Source organism: Euleptes europaea, chromosome 6, assembly GCF_029931775.1.
Source record: "Euleptes europaea isolate rEulEur1 chromosome 6, rEulEur1.hap1, whole genome shotgun sequence".
Taxonomy (NCBI): Eukaryota; Metazoa; Chordata; class Lepidosauria; order Squamata; family Sphaerodactylidae; genus Euleptes; species Euleptes europaea.
This window is the reverse complement of record NC_079317.1, coordinates 52,151,044-52,169,233: the sequence shown is the minus strand read 5'-3', so window position 1 is coordinate 52,169,233 and position 18,190 is coordinate 52,151,044. Positions and strand designations below refer to the sequence as shown.

General features: G+C 44.2%; 1 protein-coding gene across 1 annotated transcript in view; it reads left to right on the top strand.

Annotated features, from left to right (window-relative positions):
• LOC130479489 (cytosolic phospholipase A2 epsilon-like) overlaps positions 1–14,050 on the top strand; it is a 48,333-nt gene extending 34,283 nt beyond the window's left edge. The window contains exons 12-18 of the mRNA XM_056851888.1: positions 3,655–3,769; positions 4,328–4,465; positions 6,755–6,862; positions 7,097–7,288; positions 10,075–10,244; positions 11,723–11,909; positions 13,815–14,050. Of these exons, the coding sequence (XP_056707866.1) occupies positions 3,655–3,769; positions 4,328–4,465; positions 6,755–6,862; positions 7,097–7,288; positions 10,075–10,244; positions 11,723–11,909; positions 13,815–14,050 (1,146 nt within the window). The remainder of the gene's footprint in view (positions 1–3,654; positions 3,770–4,327; positions 4,466–6,754; positions 6,863–7,096; positions 7,289–10,074; positions 10,245–11,722; positions 11,910–13,814) is intronic.
• Positions 14,051–18,190: the final 4,140 nt, after the last annotated feature.

The following is an 18,190-nucleotide window of genomic DNA, read 5'->3' as shown; positions in this document are numbered from 1 at the left end:
GTTTTGGAGTGGATGCAGGTGAATAAAAGATGGAAGTGCTACTGGTGGGTAGAAGGCCTGACATGGGATTTAAAGTGTCATCCATTCTGGATGGGGTTGCACTCCCCTTGAAGGACAGGTCCATAGTCTGGGGGTACTCTTGAGCCCAGACCTACTCCTGGATAAGCAGGTGGCAGCAGTGGTCAGGAGTTGGGCTGTGCACATTCCACCACCCTGTATTTCTCAGGTTTGGGTTTAATAAACCAGGACATTTTTTAAAAATCAAAAAGCCAAATATAAGCAATTCAGCTTTTCCAATAAATTCAACATTTTTCAGGATTATTAAATCCAAGCCTGAAAAATTCCCAGTGTAGAGGTGAACACTAGGCTCAGCAGAGCCCAGCATTCAGTTCTGCGCTGCTGGGAGGTTCATATCCCCACTGCTTGCCAGCTTGAGCCGGCAGGCAGAATAGATCTGATCACTGGTGTGTTCAGAGGGGCTTTGGACAGGGCAGGGGGCAATCTGAAAGCAAATCCCTGCACCTGCAGTCTCTGAAGTCCACAGACTTCAGAGACTGCAAGCGGTGAGCAGATCCCTCCACCTGCAGTATCTGAAGTCCATGGACTTTGGAAACTGCAGGCTGCAGGGATCTGACTCAGATTGCTCTTCCTCGCCATCTCTGAAGTCCATTTATTTCAGAGGGGGCTGGGAGCTATCTGAACAGAGATAACCACTCCTGCAGTCTCCAAAGTACACAGACTTTGGAGACTGCAGGCAGCAGGGATCGGACTCAGCCATCAGGAAAGTATGGAGGGAGAGAGAGAGGGAGAGAGGAGAGAATGGAGGGGGCAAAATGGAGGTGGGACCAAAGCAGCCCTGAAGAATGCCAACAAAATTTGGCATTATTCAGTATTCACTTTTTTGGCTCCCTTTTATTGCCGCCATTTTTTACCAGTAAACCTCCCCTTCCCCCGTTTTTTTTTCTGGTTCGGGTTTACCAAATGCACACCTCTAGTCAGGAGTGCCTTTAACCACCTTCAATCTGGCAACTTTGGTACATGCCCTGGTTACATCTAGAGTCGATTTCTGTAGTGCCTTTTGTGTGGGGCTTTCCTTAAAGCATTTAGAAACTTTGATTGATATAGAATGCTGCAGCCAGGATGTTGACTGGAGTGAGTAGGGACCATATCACTCCAGTCCAGGCCTATCTACATTGGCCTGCAATTTGTTTCTGGGCACAGTTCAAGGTGCTAGTCTTGACCTTGAAAGCCCCATATGGTTTGGAACCAACATACCTGAAGGTCAGCCTAATGAACCCCTTATGAACCTGCCCAACCATTATGGTCATCTTTGGAGGCCCTGCTTAGGGTGCCCCCATCTTCTGAGATCAGGTAGGGGGGCCACCTGGGAGAGGGCCTTCTCAGTCATGGCACCAAAGCTCTGAAACTGTCTCCCCAGTGACATTCCCCCCCCCCAAGGGGAATCTGAATGCTGCCATTTTCTCCAGTTGTAATTGTGGGAGAGCTTCAGGCCCCACTATTAAGTCACGTGCCAATTTCCTTCATTGCTTCAAACAACCCTCACAACAGTTTTAAACTTCCATTACTGAAGTAGCTGTGATTTCTTTGCTCAAGTGGGCAAAGGTCCTCGGTGAAGCAAAACTCAGGATAAATAGTTGGTTCCCTCTGTCTTTAGACATTGCCCTTCTGAGCCAAACGTTTGAATTTTTTTAAAATCCCTTTTTTAGAATTTTGATTTTTAAAGTATCTAAATCCCAAAAACATTGTATTGTTTTAATTTTTCCTTTAAACAAAGAGCTCTCTCTCCACATAGATTCTATGTTCAGTTGGGTCAGTTTGCATCATGCATACTGGCAGGGCAGCAGGAGGCAAGTTTGGACAGAATCCAGCAAGGGATCTTTGAAACCTGGAACTTCATCTACCTTAATAAACATGTACTTCATGTACAGGCTAAAAACGTAGGAGTTAGGAATGTTTTGGTGGTTTTTAATTATTATTTCTGCTTCATAGAATCACGTTCTTCTTGATCTTCAGATAGTAAATGGTCCTTATAAATATATGACTGTTTCTGATTGGATTTAACGTTGCCCTTTACAAGCCAAACTACTCTTCTGTTTACTGTGGTAAAGGTATTTTGATTAGGAGGTGGTTGAAAACTGGTCCAGTTTGCTGATAAGGCTCAAAAACATCCTAGCAGCCACAGAGAAATCAGCGTTGGCAGGAAGCAGGGAGGGAGGGAAGTTTCTACTCTGACAGATTCATCTCTACCCAAATTTACCGAAACTGAGGAGCCATGCCATTATAGCAGCTTGAAAATGCAAGGTGAAACCTTTAGTGTAACCTGACCCCTGCTGAGCTGGTAGCTGTGATACTGCTTCATTGGTTTACCACTATAATATTCCACTGCTTGCCAATTAATTTCAAGACTCAATCCAAAATGAATTCTTACTTTCAGGACTGGTTCAAACCAGAGCACCCTCCTTCCCTGCTGCCTCCATTGGCTCCAACAGAGATACTCTGCCAGCTGCCTCAGAGCCCAACACCAGTGACATGAGTGGAGACAGCGTGCTCCCCCTCCAGTGATGCCCTAGTGGGTTCTGCAGCCTGTCTTGGACTCTTGTAGCAACGCAAGAGGAGAATCTGCCTCCTTCCAAGCTGCCCTCACCATCTCCAAGGGAGGCTGCAGCACCTCTGCAGCCTGTCTGGGACCTGGATGACAGTGGTATGAGTCTAGGAGGTGATGACTAGTGAAAGCCCCATCAGTCCATTCCTCCCACACATCACCCTCTGCTGGTTTGGTATTGCAAGTGGCTTCTTACATTGCTTGGCTGTTGAATGGCCCCTACTTACCTTTAAAGCCCTGAACAGTCAGAGAACATAAGAACATAAGAAAAGCCATGCTGGATCAGACCAAGGCCCATCAAGTCCAGCAGTCTGTTCACACAGTGGCCAAGCAGGTGCCTCCTGGAAGCCCACAAACAAAACGACTGCAGCAGCAGCATCCTACCTGTGTTCCACAGCACCTAATATAATAGACATGCTCATCTGATACTGGAGAGAATAGGGATGCATCATGACTAGTACCCATTTTGACTAGTAGCCATGGATAGCCCTATCCTCCATGAACATGTCCACTCCCCTCTTAAAGCCCTCTTAAAGTCTGGTGTCTTCCTGCTCCCACATTTGTCTGCTCCACAGTTACATTTCTTGAGACTCTGGTTTCGGTGCTGCTGCCTCCAGAGGCAAGATGGGTGGCTGCAAAGATTGGAGCTCTTAATGCTTATAATCCAGTTTTCTAGGAAACTTCTTTGGTCACGGTGCTTGAATCCTTCATTTTTTTGGCCAGATGTGTTGCGTAGAAATAGGTTAGTACAAGTCTCTGATTTCCTTTAACCTGAATAAGATTGTCTCTCACAAATCTAGGCTGAGCAATGAGGCAGAGCACATATCCTCTTTATTTCCCTATGCTGTATCAGTTGTAATGAAATACTAAAAGCTCAATATGCATTTGGATTTAAGCATTTGCTACAATTCCAGGAAAGGTTATGCTTATTTTTTTAACAGAGAATATCCGATGTTCAAGTATACTGAATACTGCTTTGCATATATTTGATTTGTACAAGAGGAATCTCTTATTTTTTTTAAAAAAAACAGGAAGACAACCATAAGCTCTCTGATCAACAGCAAGCAGTGAATGACGGTCAGAATCCTTTACCCATCTACGCTGCAATCAACGTGAAAGAGAATTACAGCACTATGGATTTCAAAGGTAGCAGTATATGCAGACATTTCTGGTTTAAAAACATCTATTTTGGCCCTCTGTGTGCCATGATGGGATATCAATTTTATACACACACACACATAAATTGATGATGCCGCCCATACAGATGTATAGACCCAAGTACCACAATTAGGCAACAGGTCACTCTAGCCTGCAGTTCAAATCCCTCCGCTCTGCCCAGTTTCAGAGTTGTGCAGCAGTGTTGATCCAACTGACAGGATGATTAGTATGAAAGGGTCCACCTGTAAAATGGCTAGATAACATGTTTCAACCAAATTTCAAAATTGAGGAGAAACAGGTAATTCTTCTTCATCAGAACCACTCTTCTTGGAACTTTTGCAGACTTTCATGACAGCGCTGGGAATTTTCAGAAGCCTGAAATACCTAACCTTTATTATAGAGCATTTTATGAACTTTTGAAATAATGAAATGAATAGAAAATGAAATAGTCAAACATCAAATGAAAGAAAAAGAATGCATCTTAATTTAAAGAACCACCGTTTGCATGTTTCACTGTACATGTGTATGTTATTCTTCTAACTACAGAGTGGGTTGAGTTCACACCCTACGAAGTTGGTATACTGAAATATGGAGCTTACGTTCGGACTGAAGATTTTGGAAGTGAGTTCTTCATGGGTCGCCTGATGAAGAAACTTCCAGAAACTCGGATATGTTACCTGCAAGGTTATATTCTTTTGGTCTTTTGATATTAACTGGCAATGACATAACTGGTTTTATCAATCAAGCCCAAGAGGTATGGTTGCCATTAATTACCGAGGCTAAATAGATAGTGGCTTGCCTAATACCTCCCAGTGAGTGCAAGGCTGAACTGAAATTTGTATCTGAGTCTTTCCATCATCTAATTTATAGTTTTAACTATTTTGGTATATTTATGCTTGGACTGACAGCCCATGATAGATCGCAAATGCTTGGAGGCAGGCAGGAGAGAGTATTTTTTTCTTTTATGCCCCTTTCATGAAGCCATGTTCCCTGTCTAGGCAGCCTTCCTCATCTACTCAGTTTGCATATCCTGTGACTCTCAATATTTTTCTCAATAGTCATGTAATTTTGTTATTTTCTTCCTTCCTTCCTTTCTTCCTGAAAAGAAGAGAGCAAAATGAAGGAGAAAGGGGACAGAAATTAAGGAGAAAAGAAAGAAGGGTTGTTTTATTTTGCTACAACACATTAACAGGGCTACCCCCCCCCTTTGCAAGATTTGCTGAGGAGACAAATATGTGGAGCTGGGTGAAAGGAAGAGGGAAACACTGCTGGAAACAACAACCCTGTTAGGAGGCTGCAGCCTGGCAATGACTGTAGCGGCCGTCAGCTGTGCTTGATGGGCTGCCTGGTTGCACTGCTGGCTTAGTTGATGGGTCACACAGCATCTCGTGACAGGCAAGTGTTCGGCTCAGCCTTGTTGTGGTAAAGTTTGCAGAAGGGCATGGTGAGCAGATAATCAGAGCTAGGGTGGTTTACTGTGTTTTGCCTTCCCTGCTCCTCTAGTGGCTGCAGTGCAGAAATGCATTAAAATAAAAATAAATTGAACTATAAAATAAATTGAAAAATAAATTGAAAATAAATTGAAAAATAAAATAAACTGAAGGGAGCCTGACTGTGGCTTCACAGGCCTTTGAGCTGACTTGTGCCTAGGGTTTCCAGCTCTGGATTGGGGATTTTGGGGGTGGAGCCTGAGAAGGGCAGGATTTGGGGAGGGGTGGGACTTCAATGCCATAGAGTCCAATTGCCAAAATGGCCATTTTCTCCAGGTGAACTGATCTCTTTCAACTGGAGATCAGTTGTAATAGCAGGAGATTTCCTGTCACCACCTGGAGGTTGGCAACCCTACTTGTGCCCATCCAAAAAACAAACAAACAAAAAACAGAAAAAGCAGTAGGATGAGGGAAGTTTGCGCACTGAGTTTACCTCCCTCTATCACAGGAGAGAAGAATGCTCCACAAACAAAACAGTATGTGGGGTGCTCAGTGCTCAGCTCTTGGGGTTCAAGTCAGAGCAATGTGCTGGCATTATCATAGAAAGGGAAGGCACCATTCCCACAGCATCCTCCTGAGGATGCGCCTCTTTAGGCACAGATACCGCTTGATAGATCAGGGCAAGTATTTTACAATGGCTGGGATTAGGGTTGCCACCTCCAGGTAGTAGCTGGAGATCTCCCACTATTACAACTGATCTCCAGCTGATAGAGATCAGTTCCCCTGGAGAAAATGGCCACTTTGGCAATTGGACTCTATGGCATTGAAGTCCCTCCCCTCTCCAAACCCTGCCCTGCTCAGGCTCTGCCCCAAATTTTCCACGTATTTCCCAACCTGGAGCTGGCAACCCAAGTTGTCAACCTCCAGGTGGGGCCTGAACATCTTCCAGAATTGCAACTGATCCAGACTACAGAGATCAGTTCCCCTGGAGAAAATGGCAACTTTGGGGAGGGGGACAGGACTCTATGGCATCATATCCCTGCTAAGCTCCCTCTACTCCCCAAACTCATCTTCCCCAGATTCCACCCCTAGATCTCCAGGAATTTCCCAACCCAGCGCTGGCAACTCTAGCTGGGTCCAAAGAGCTTTTTTAGGTAGGGTTGCCAACAGGCCTGTAATGCTCTCCACACAGGGATCCCTCTGTCATTGTCTTTCACCACTGGGTGAAGTCTTTTTTGTTTTGTTTGCCATATCCCAAGTAAACTCTTACTGGCAGCAACTCTCTGGTTGTCTATATGTCTATATGTTTTTGTTGTATTGTTAAATATATACATTTTAAATGCTATTTTAATGTTTTAAATGGGTTAATGATGTTTGCTACCTTGGAACCATATTTGAGTGAAAAGACAACATTTAAATGTTTTCAATAGCTAGATAGATTAGATCGATTCCTAATGAACGTACAACAGAAAATAATGACTGAAATTAAGAACATTTAACTGACTGGGCTGTATTAACTATTTAATTCTCCCTTTCTTTATAGGCATGTGGAGTAGTATATTTTCCCTGAATCTCATGTATGTCTGGAATTTATCTCATAGTTCAGAGGATTTCTGGCACAAGTGGACTCAAGATCAAATAGTTGACATTGGTTAGTTGTTTTGTTCCTGGTTGTTTTCTCATTATTCCTATTCTGATGAATACTTAGGAACTTTTGTGGTTTGTGTGAAAATGTTTGTCCAGTTTTTCCAGATGTATTTTATTTTTATTTATGATATAATTGAAATTATGGGAAACAAAGACTAATGTCCTTGACTGCTGACATAAACAAAAAAGAAGGCTAGACTAACCAAGTGTTCCATTGTCACTACTTTTTCCTCTGTAGGTGAAGAGGATCATCTACCTACAAGGGCACATGACCAAAAGTCACATCTATACACCCCTGCTGGACCCCTCTCTAGTGCTTTAAGAGATGTTATCACTGATCGCCTATCGGTTGCCCAGTACCACAATTTTCTCAGAGGCCTACAACTGGATAACAGCTACCTAGAGCAAAGCAATTTTCATAGATGGAAAGGTATTTTTGATTGTTTTTAAGCGAATGGGTACGTATAGGTAGTGTACAATTTTAAGGTGCCAAGACTCTCCACTGATACTTTCCAACAGAATAGCCAGTCAACCAGGATCATAAATATCCATTTTTCTTGTGAGGGGGACAGAGCACTGAAATATACCTCCCTCACTGTCATGGCCAAGCCCCTGCCGAGCTCCAGCCATGTTTGTAGAATAACTGAGCCCAGGTCAGTAAACTCAACACCACCTTTTAAAAAGCTGAAAAGACTTTATTAAGATAAATTCAAAAGTAGATTAAAATACAGATTACACAGTTTTAAAGCACACTGGCTTGAAAATTATAAATCTTAGCTGACTAGAATATACTTACTAACTGTTACATAGCTGCTGGCATTGCTAAAAGTACTTATGCTGGTTCAGGCCGCAAAACAGCCTGCTGGAGCTGAAGCATAGCAGAGGTAAAAGCATCACAAAAGGTGCTGAGGTAAGGAATAATAATGTAAGAATAAGAAGGTGTCCACCATGAGGCCTAGCTTGATTTACGGCAAAGTGAAGTCAGGTCAGATGACCCATAAGTTGCATGGGCGAAGTCTCTGGATGGTTCAAACTGGTTTAGGCCGGGAGAGTGTTCCCAGGAAGAAAGAGTGGCTTCATCCCCTTCCCTTATTCTCACAGATGAGCTACATCTCCCAATTAGGCTGGTATGCACTACTGTCCTTGAGGAGGTTATCTGCTGGGGTAACAAGCTGCAGGTGTTGCCTGTTAGCCAAGAATACTGCTAGGCCTCTGGGAACTGCAAAAGGAAAACTCAGCACACAAAATGGAGAATAAGCTGGTGTCAAGAACAAAATGGTTCTTCTGTCTTCATACTCACTTTGTACCCCACCTCTGTAGATCTTTGGGGGTTTTTTTAGATAAAACCAAAAACGACAGACAGGAGTCAAATGTTTATAAAATAACTTTTAAAGATAGACCAGAGCATATATATTGTGGAGATATTGACAACAGCTAGGATCTTGCAGAACATTTCACTGATGGAAGGGATTTCTTCCAGCGGAGTAGTTTCCTTGCCTCCCCCTTCACATGAACACATGAAGCTGCCTTAAACTGAATCAGACCCTTGGTCCATCAAAGTCAGTATTGTCTACTCAGACCCTTTTCCAGCTTCCTTCTCTCCTTTGTGGGTTGCCAACCTCCAAGTGAAGCTTGGAGATCTCTAGGGTTGCCAGGTCCCTCTTCTCAACTGGCGGGAGATTTTGGGGGCAGAGCCTGAGGAGGGCGGGGTTTGGGGAGGTGTGGGATTTCAGTGCCATAGAGTTCAATTGCCAAAGTGGCCATTTTTCTCCAGGTGATCTGATCTCTATCGGCTGGAGGTCAGTTGAATTAGCAGGAGATCTCCTGCTACAACCTGGCAGTTGGCAACCCCAGAGATCTCCCAGAATCACAACAGATCTCCCAACTACAGAGATCTGTTCCCCATTAGGGTTGCAAGCTCCAGGTTGGGAAATAACTGGAGATTTGGGGGAGGAGCCTTGGGACAGTGAGGTTTGGGGAGGGCAGCAACCTCAGCAGGGTATAATGCCATAGAGTCCACACCCCAAAGCAGCCATTTTCTTAATGGGGGAGGAGGAACAGATGGACAGTACACCAAACAATGAACCCACCTGATTTATCAGCAGCCTACAAACTTAGTTTCCTCCTCTAGGATTTACTAGAAGTGAAATTGAAATTGGGCTCAGCTTCCCTACTCTCCCCATTCACCTCAGCTCTGTCCAGCTGAACCCTACAACTCCCTCCAGAGCCGGCAGTAGTTCAGAACCTTTGCAGTTGGGGAATTATCTATTTTTATAAAATGAAGTTGAATTTTAATTTTTTTTCGGTTTTGCCTTTTATGCTCCTCTTCCTTGGTTTGCACTTGTACCACCCCCCTTCTTTACAACCCTGCAGTCAACAGCTTTGTCACTACATGGGGGTAGTGTGTTTTTGTGGAGGGTAAAAGGTACAACGCCCTGACCTGGATGGCCCAGGCTAGCCTGATCTCGTCAGATCTCAGAAGCTAAGCAGGGTCGGCCCTGGTTAGCACTTGGATGGGAGACCACCAAGGAATACCAGGGTTGCTGTGCAGAGGAAGGCACTGGAAAGCCACCTCTGTTAGTCTCTTGCCATGAAAACCCCAAAAAGGGGTTGCCATAAGTCGGCTGCCAGCCTCCAGGACGGAGGGAGAGAAGTGCCAGGACTCTAGGCAGGCAGGCAGGCAGGCTGCAAAAGGGATGGTATTCTTGTCCGAGCGCGAAACTCCCCCAGCCAATCACCGTTCTTGGGGGAGGAGAAAGGAGATGTCACGGGGAGGGACAGCGGAACTGAAGCAAACATTTTTTCATGGGCATCCGAGCAACAAAACGCGCTTCTACTGGAAAGTACGGCTCAGAAGTGGTTTGGTTTGCCGCTGACATAACGCGGCTTTTATACCTCTATCAGGGAAAAGCCTGATCTGCAGTGAATAACCAAAATCTGACTCCGACGCAAATCAGCGTCGAAACAGCAGCAAATCTCCGTGAAAAATTCCCCATAATGTCTAGATTTCGTTTGCCAGAAGTGAAATAAATTTGGTTCATAGAAAGAGTGATTGGCTAGGTGGGATTATTTAAGCAATTACATTATTGGTTTAACTTGATAAGAATTTCTTAGACAGAAGTAGCCTGTCCTGTATTTGTTTACTTGTTAGTTTTCAAGCAACTAACACATACTGAGTTCCACTTACAATGGTGTCCAATCTGGTCTGCATTTTAGATACTGTACTAGACTCTTCTTCACCTAACCAGCTGACCCAATCAGAAGAATACTTGTCTCTTGAAGATGCTGGATTCTTCATTAGTACTAGCTCAGCACCTCTGCTGAGACTAGAGAGGAAGGTGGATGTTATCCTGCATTTAAATTACAGTGCAGGATTACAAACACGGGTGAGAAATTTGCCTTTTTCTCCACTGTCCATCCTCTCTGTGGTCATTTAACACTTACATGGCTATCATTATATACATGGCTATCATTATATATATGTGTGTGTATGTATATATATATATATATATATATATATATATATATATATATATATATATATATATATATATATATATATATATATATATATATATATATATCCCCCCCTTGAATGTGTCTCTGTATCCCTTTCCTCCAATTGCTACATATATGAGGCAATAATAAATATCTGTCCTGAGGGAAGAGGAGAACAGGAAACTTGGGGTCTAGAGAGGAGGAAACAGAGAGAAGGTGGGTGGAGGAAATGATGTGGGAAGAACAGGTCTGAGGGTAAATAAGCTGAACAGGAGGTAAGTACTCTTTCTATGAATGCTTTTATGATATTGACTGAATTGCCACAATGTCACAGAATGTTCTGGAGGCCTGCACAAAGTATAGAGGAATTTCCTATAAGACATCTGTGTCACCTAATAGCTAGCTTTGATAGAGGAAAACCATGCACAGTTCAGACATCACATGAAACTTTGATTTTATTAAACTAACTATGGTTAGTGTGATTATCTGAAGGCATCCACTCCCCTAAGTGTGGTAACTTTGATTACATGAAAGCAGGAATTAAAGCTAGGATCTGAGGTTGATTTGTTAACCACAGTTAGTCTTAACTATCGCTTTGCCTGATGTACAATTGCAGACAGCCTAGCTTAATCCTGGCTGATCCTGATTTTTTCTTCTGTGGCACCCTCCCAAGCTACCAACATGAAACCAACATTTGTCTAAACAAAGCAGAATGTGTGATTAATCTTGATTTCAAAAACTAATCATAGTTGAAATAAACTGTGGTTTCATGTGATGTCTGAACTGAGCTACACTGTGAACCATGAACACATGATGTCTTGGTGGGAAAGTGTAAAGAGAAGTGACAAAGGATGAATTTAAAATACAGAAGAAGAAGAAGAAGAGTTGGTTTTTATATGCCGATTTTCTGTACCTTTTAAGAGGAATCAAACTGGCTTACAATCTCCTTCCCTTCCTCTCCTCACAACAGACATTTTGTGAGGTAGGTGGGGCTGAGAGAGCTCAAAGAGAACTGTGACTACCCCAAGGTCACCCAGCAGGCTTCATGTGGAGAAGTGGGGAATCAAACCCAGTTTTCCAGATTAGAGTCCACCACTCTTAACCACTATACCACACTGGCTCTTGTGGCTCTTTAAACCTTTCCTCGAAGTTTTGCAGACTTCTAGTTGTTCTAGTTTTGAAGTCTAGTTTCAGAATACTTAATTCTAGGTTAGCCTTTCCTTACAACTGTCATCTGCAACCTAAATGTTCATTAGTGTGATTGTTCAGTCTTCTTTCCCATCATATGTTCTGCCTGAAGTCCATTGCTGTTGGATCTGGCAATGTAATCCTCATATTCTTATCCGTATTCTATTTGTTTATGTAGAACCTGGAACAGACATGCAAGTACTGTGCAGAGCAAGGAATCCCATTTCCCAAAGCTGTACTAAGTGAAGAGGACAAAAACAGTCTTAAGGAATGTTATTTATTTGAAGACGCAGAGAATTCAGAAGCACCCATATTATTATTTTTTCCACAAGTGAATGACACCTTTCGCTATTATACTTCACCTGGTATGCTGTCAACTATTATTATTATTACATTGCTGTTGTTGTTGCACCATCACAGTAAATGGTGACTTACAAAGTGGCATAACAAAAAAGGCAGGTACCTGCTTGAGAAGCTTACAGTCTAAACCGGGGGTCCCCAATCTTGTTGAGCCTATGAGTACTTTTAGAATTTTATGAACAGTGAGTCAATGCTACCACAAAAACAGCTCTTGCGGGGAACAATCACAAAATGGCTACCATGGGGTCAGAGGCAGACAGGCCATTGTGTCCACCAGTAGATATTATAGTGCCCCCTCCACACACACACACACACACACACACACACACACACACCTGGGCTGGGCCAGCTCAGTGGCAGAAGTGCTGCTCCTGGCCTTCACCCAGTGAATGGCAGGACCCGCCCATCTCTCACAAGGCACTCAAATGATGAAGGGAAAGTGGCACCCACCTAGCTTTCACACAGTGTGGGGAAGGCAGTGCCTCCCCAGTCCCCTTGTATGGCTCACTCGTGACTTGCACAGTGAATGGGAAGCAGTGCTTCACTCGCCATCATGTGAGGGGCAGGTGATGCTTGCCTAGCCCTGAGCAACTCACCTGGTGAAGGGGAGGTGGCGCCCATCCAGCTGGGCAAGCATTTGCCTCCCTTTTCCTCCCTCCTTTGGGATAGGGGCTGGGAAGGCAGATTGCTTCTTCCCCCCCACCCTTCTGGGGGGGGGTGGGGGTGGCCAGGGCAATGTGGAGGGTTTGGCTCTTTTCCAGGGCCATTTTCCTTCCCATGGGGTGCTGGGGCCAATCACTTTGCAAGCCATGGGTCCTATTATGGAAGCAGCAGTTTTGATTGTCTTAAGTACTGGTGGGTGCTTGGGAGAGCCATCAAAGGTATGGGGCATGCTTGAAAGCAATTAATGTCTCTACTGTTCTTGTGCCAACAGAGAAATGTTTTAAAATGAATGTGGGGGGTTTGTAGCCACCAAATGGAATGCATTTCTCCACATTGGCTATATTGGGAATGTAATTTGGATAGTCTTCTTTATTGTGATCAGTAAAATTCACTGCAGAGTAGAAGTTCAGCATGGGTACAGATGGGAAAACTCACTTCCTTACTTTGATGCTGGGACCCTGAGAAAGCATCTCCCCTACCCACAGCAGGGTAGTAGCTACATGTCTCTTATACAATTTTTAAGGACCCTAATTTCATAACATTATGCATAGAAGCCCAAAGACTTTGGGGGACCTAGGAAGCAAAGACCATCCTGCTTGCTCTCATCTTCTGCCCCACTTGCTCTTGTCTCCCCTGCTCCCCTCACCGTGGTAAGGTGGAGCGCGCCCACCTTTTTCACGCTCCCATGTACAGCAGCACTGAGGCGAGGAATCACCCACCCTTCGCACACCAGGGCAGGGTAGGAGGTCACCATCTGCCATTCTCACCCTCAAGTGCAGCTGCAAGGGAAGGAGAAAGAGGGCCAGCCCAGCTCTCCCCCCATCACACACGCACAATGGAGGGAGGAAGAAAAGGCTCCCCACGGCTCCCCACTGACACCGGCGTGTGCCTCCCGGGCAACCATTTGCTGTGGCAGACCCAGACATTGTAGGGAGGTACGAGGTGGCAAAAGTGTGGTTGGTACCCTTACACCTCTGGCATCTTAGGTGATTGCCTAGGGCTGCCTAGTGGACCGGATGCCCCTGAATATAGTACAACTAACAATGCTCATTAGGCCTAAGAACATTTAGAAATTCAGCTTTTAAAGTGTCTTCAGTTAAACAGGACAATTTCACACATAAAAATTCCCCCTCCACAAATTTCTAAATAATTCTCTGTGTGTGTATTTGTGTGTTCTATGGAAACTTCATAAATGACCTTGAGTTCTTCTGATCCCATTCTTACACTTTATCACAATGTTTTCCTAGGTGTAAAACGCTCTGAATCACAATTGAAAGATGGCAAAGTTGATCTCTCTAGTGACTCTTCTCCCTATTCCACATATTCGATGACATTTCATCCTGAAGAGTATGATCGGCTGGTGAAACTGAGTGAATACAATATTTTGAATAACCAACATCTGATCTTACAAGGCTTGTGCTCGGCAGTAGAACGGAAAAAAAAAGTGCAAGAAATAAAACCTTCTGAGCATCGTGATGCATAGAATGAGAGTCTGGGATTTGGGTCAGATTTCTCTGATGACTGTTCATATGTCTAATTGAATTCCACTTCTGTCCAAACAATGAAGTATAACCGGTTAAGGCAAGGAGTCCCTATTAGGACACTGTCAGATCAGCTTCTTCCAAAACTTGTAGTGTTTTTATGAACAAATGGTTTCACTCAGTATGTCAAACACATGGAATATAGACATCAGCTGTGCTGGTTTCTCCATTTTGTTTATTGATGTTTTAAGTACAAGCAGGATTGGTTCATGGAAAGGGGTAGTCCTCATATGAATCCAGTGGTGTAGCCAGAGCAGGTTGGAATGTTAAAACAACCCAGGAGCAAGCTGAGCCAAGCTGTTTCTGCAGAGCTTCAAAGGCCATTTGACTGACTGGTAGTGCACAAGAGGAGAGGTGAACTGTTGTCATCACTGGTCTGTCATTGGTCTGTGTTGAGTGGCCCTTGCAGTGCTGCTAATGCTACTGGGGCATGGCTTGGTTTGCTCCTGACTACAAGCTGACCTACATGGCAGCAGCCCGCCAGGAACATTCCCAATGCCTCTGTAACTCTGAATGTAGCTTCATCCCCCTGGAACAACAGATATCTATTGTAGGTTTGCAGCTGTTATCACAGGGAAGGAAAGCATGTTGTCTGTCATGTACTCTCTATGGCAAATAATTTTGAAAATATCAAATAATGACCAAGGTAAGTAGAGTACAAGTAGGGTTGCCAGGTCCTTCTTCACCACTGGCAGGAAGTTTTTGGGGGCAGAGCCTGAGGAGGGCAGGGTTTGTGAAGGGGAGGGACTTCAATGTCAAATTGCAAAAGCACCCATTTTCTCCAGGTGAACAGATCTCTATCAGCTGGAGATCAGTTGTAATAGCAGATCTCCAGCTAGTACCTGGAGGTTGGCAACCCTAAGAACAAGGTCCAATATACAATAGGTGAATGAAAATTGCTGATTGACTGTAGTGAGAGAAAGGTTAGATTTAAACAATATGTGATGCTGCAGACTGTTCACCATTAGATAATTTTATGTTCTGCTTTGATTTGCATTTCAAAATTGCAGAAGGGGGAAACAGTAGATTTCACCTTATCACTACCTCATGAAACTTTACAAAACAACTGGTAAGGCTTATAGTCCTGGTCTGTTGGAATAAATATAAAAATTATTGCTTGCATTTATGGAGTACTTTTCCTGAATTGTCCAAACACAAGACTGTTGTGACCCTCATAATAACATTATAAGTTGTGGACACAGCAAAGCAGTAAGGGGGAAAAGAATGGCCAAAGATATGACACTAAACATGGAAAGAAAGCAGGCTGTAATGTTATTATTCTATTTACCAGACAGCAGAAAGTTCGGCAAACATAAATAGGGACAAATAGGCACCATTCTAGCCCAAATGTTTTTACTGGTGTGATTAGCTGATGACTCGTCCTGCCACCATGGTTGCTTGCAATGACAGGAAAATGGCATAAATAAAGAGGGAAGCACAGGCTGGACATTCATTCACCTTCCTATACTCTGGGAGTGTGACTTCATTTCTTCCTCAGTAACATAATTGGTTCGGTTGCTTAGCTGCTTCACCACCACCACCCCTTGAAGGTCATGGGTGACTCTCCCTGCCTCCCCCTCAGAAAATGGACAGTCAAACAACACAGGGAATTCAAATGCCAGTCTGAAGGAAGGGGAGCTTATGAGTTATATACACCCCATAATAGGTGGTGTTGAAGGGAAGCATGGGAGTTAGTCCACAGGTACAAATGCACAAGGAAAGTCCAGGAAATTAATTCTAGTAACAGGCTAAAACACTGCTGAAATTGTTCAGCTTGTGGCTTCTGAAGTGGTAGAACTGCATGTCCAATGCCACTGTGAGTAGATTTTTAATACTAAATTATTAACAGCGGTCTGTGTGCTGAAGTATTGCTTTGACTGTCGCTGTGTAGATTTGCTAATTAATAGTACATTGAAGTCAAGAGAAAATACGTGTTTGTTCATGTTATTTTTGTAACGTTAAGTAAAATAAAATGTATTTGATTTAATAACAGTCTTGATGTCACTATCCCTTTCTCTGAAATTGGACCAAGCTGGTTTCAGCAAAGGAGGCCTGCCATCAGGCACTCCACTGCAGCCCTGACATCAGCCCTAGCCATTTGGGGCCAGGCAGAGAACATTGCAAAGACAGGCATGGCTTGGTGGGAAAATACTGGGATAGCATGTCTAAGACTTCTGGTTTGATCGCCACATGGAGAGACAACCAGAGACAGGCAAAATGTTTGCAGCTGACACTTTGTCCCCACAAAGTGAACAGAGAACAGAACAATCCAGCTGATGGGCTGCCCCAGACATTTTGGCTGACACACCCCTTCACACTCCTTCTGTATCACACCCTTCCACCCCATTCACCCTGAGCCCACCTCCCGTGCTCCTGCACTATCAACTTGCATGAATCGATGCATCAGATGCCAGTGGTGCTGTGGGGGGGGGGGAGAGAAAGCCCTGCCCCACCCTTGCTGGAGCCAACGCATCTCCCCTCAGACTATCCCTTCCATGCGAGCTGTACACAGCAGCCAGCAAAGTGCATGAGTGGGAAGGGGGTGGAGACTGCAGAGGGGTGGTCATGTCAATCTGTAAAGAGGTGATCTGCAAAGCATGAAAGCTCCTAGTGAACTTCATGTCATCAGTCTTTAAGGTGCCGCTGGACCTGTGCTATATCTTGCAGCCAAACAAACCAGAGATCCAGTGGTACTGTGAAGACTGACAACAGTGTTCCCAGCATGAGCTTCCCTGAATCAGAGCTCAGCCTCTCAGATGTGTGTAGTGGAGGTAATTCCAAGATCGACGGCATCTGCTCTATCTGCTTCTGGAAAGGGCTCCAATCCTGCAAGGCAAAAGATGCCAGGGCTGCTTGACTAACAATTCCACAGAGATCGGTGAGGTGACTGCTGGTCACTCCCCCAAATTCCAGTTGTGCCCCCATCCCCCAATTCGGGAGAGGGGCACCCTGGCAAGGCACCATCCCAGCATCTCTGCCATACAAAGCTGGCATCATAGCCAACACTCCAAGGAACACTTTTAATCAGTTGTTAATCAGTGCAGCACATTGCCACATGCCTCATTTAATGGAAAAAAGCCAGAGATAGAGTGCTTTAATATAAAGTGCCCTGACCTGGATAACCAAGGCTAGCCCAATCTTGTCAGACCTTGGAGGCTAAGCATGGCCAGCCCTTGTTCATACTTGGATGGGAGACCACCAAGGGAGTTGCGACTCAGAGGCAGGCAATGGCAAACTATCTCTGAACATGACGGCACTTTCTACCTACTACTAAATGTAAAGTGAAGTAAAAATATGCTTTCTTTCTAGCAGTCCTGTGTACCAGAAATCTAGTCACTAGAAAGATCATTAAGGTGCCCAGATCACTCAGTTTCCTCTCTCTGGCACCTGCACAGTAAGAAGCATAATTGAAACTGTGAGCTTACTGCCAGCCTGCTATTGACAACTGCACAGTTACCAACATCTGTCACAAGAATTGTCACCTACAGCCATGGCTGCATCATGAACGGTTTTATAAGAAAGTGGTCTGAATACAAACAAACCAATCAATTCAAAGGAAAATGAAGCAATAACTTTAAACCCTTTGCATTCCCTGTTTGTTTTTTGAAAGTATTTCTCTCTCTGGCTGGATGATTGTATCCTCCTTTTAACATCCGGTAATGGTGTGCAGCAGTAGCAGCTGAGATTCACTTCACAAATACATGCCACTGACCCCACATGCACAGAGGTAGAAGGCAACCTGGCAAACAGGCTCCACCACCCGGCAAAGTTTCTGAACTAACCATCAACCAATGATCTCATCGCCACATGTAATCCTGATGCTAGTTGCTCAAGCATGCCTAATTATAATTTCTGCATGACTTCATGCATAACTTTGTGCATAGGCTCTGGATGCATAATCTGTGCTGCTGCATAGGATGCAGCACAAAATATATGATCAAAACAAGTCTGAAGACAGGGCAAGCTGACATTACCCACACACACATACACATACATTTCTACCCAATTTGCCCATATCTATAGGGCTAGAGTGAGCCTACACATTCCTTTAAAAAACTGATTTTTGTTAGGACATTGTTCCT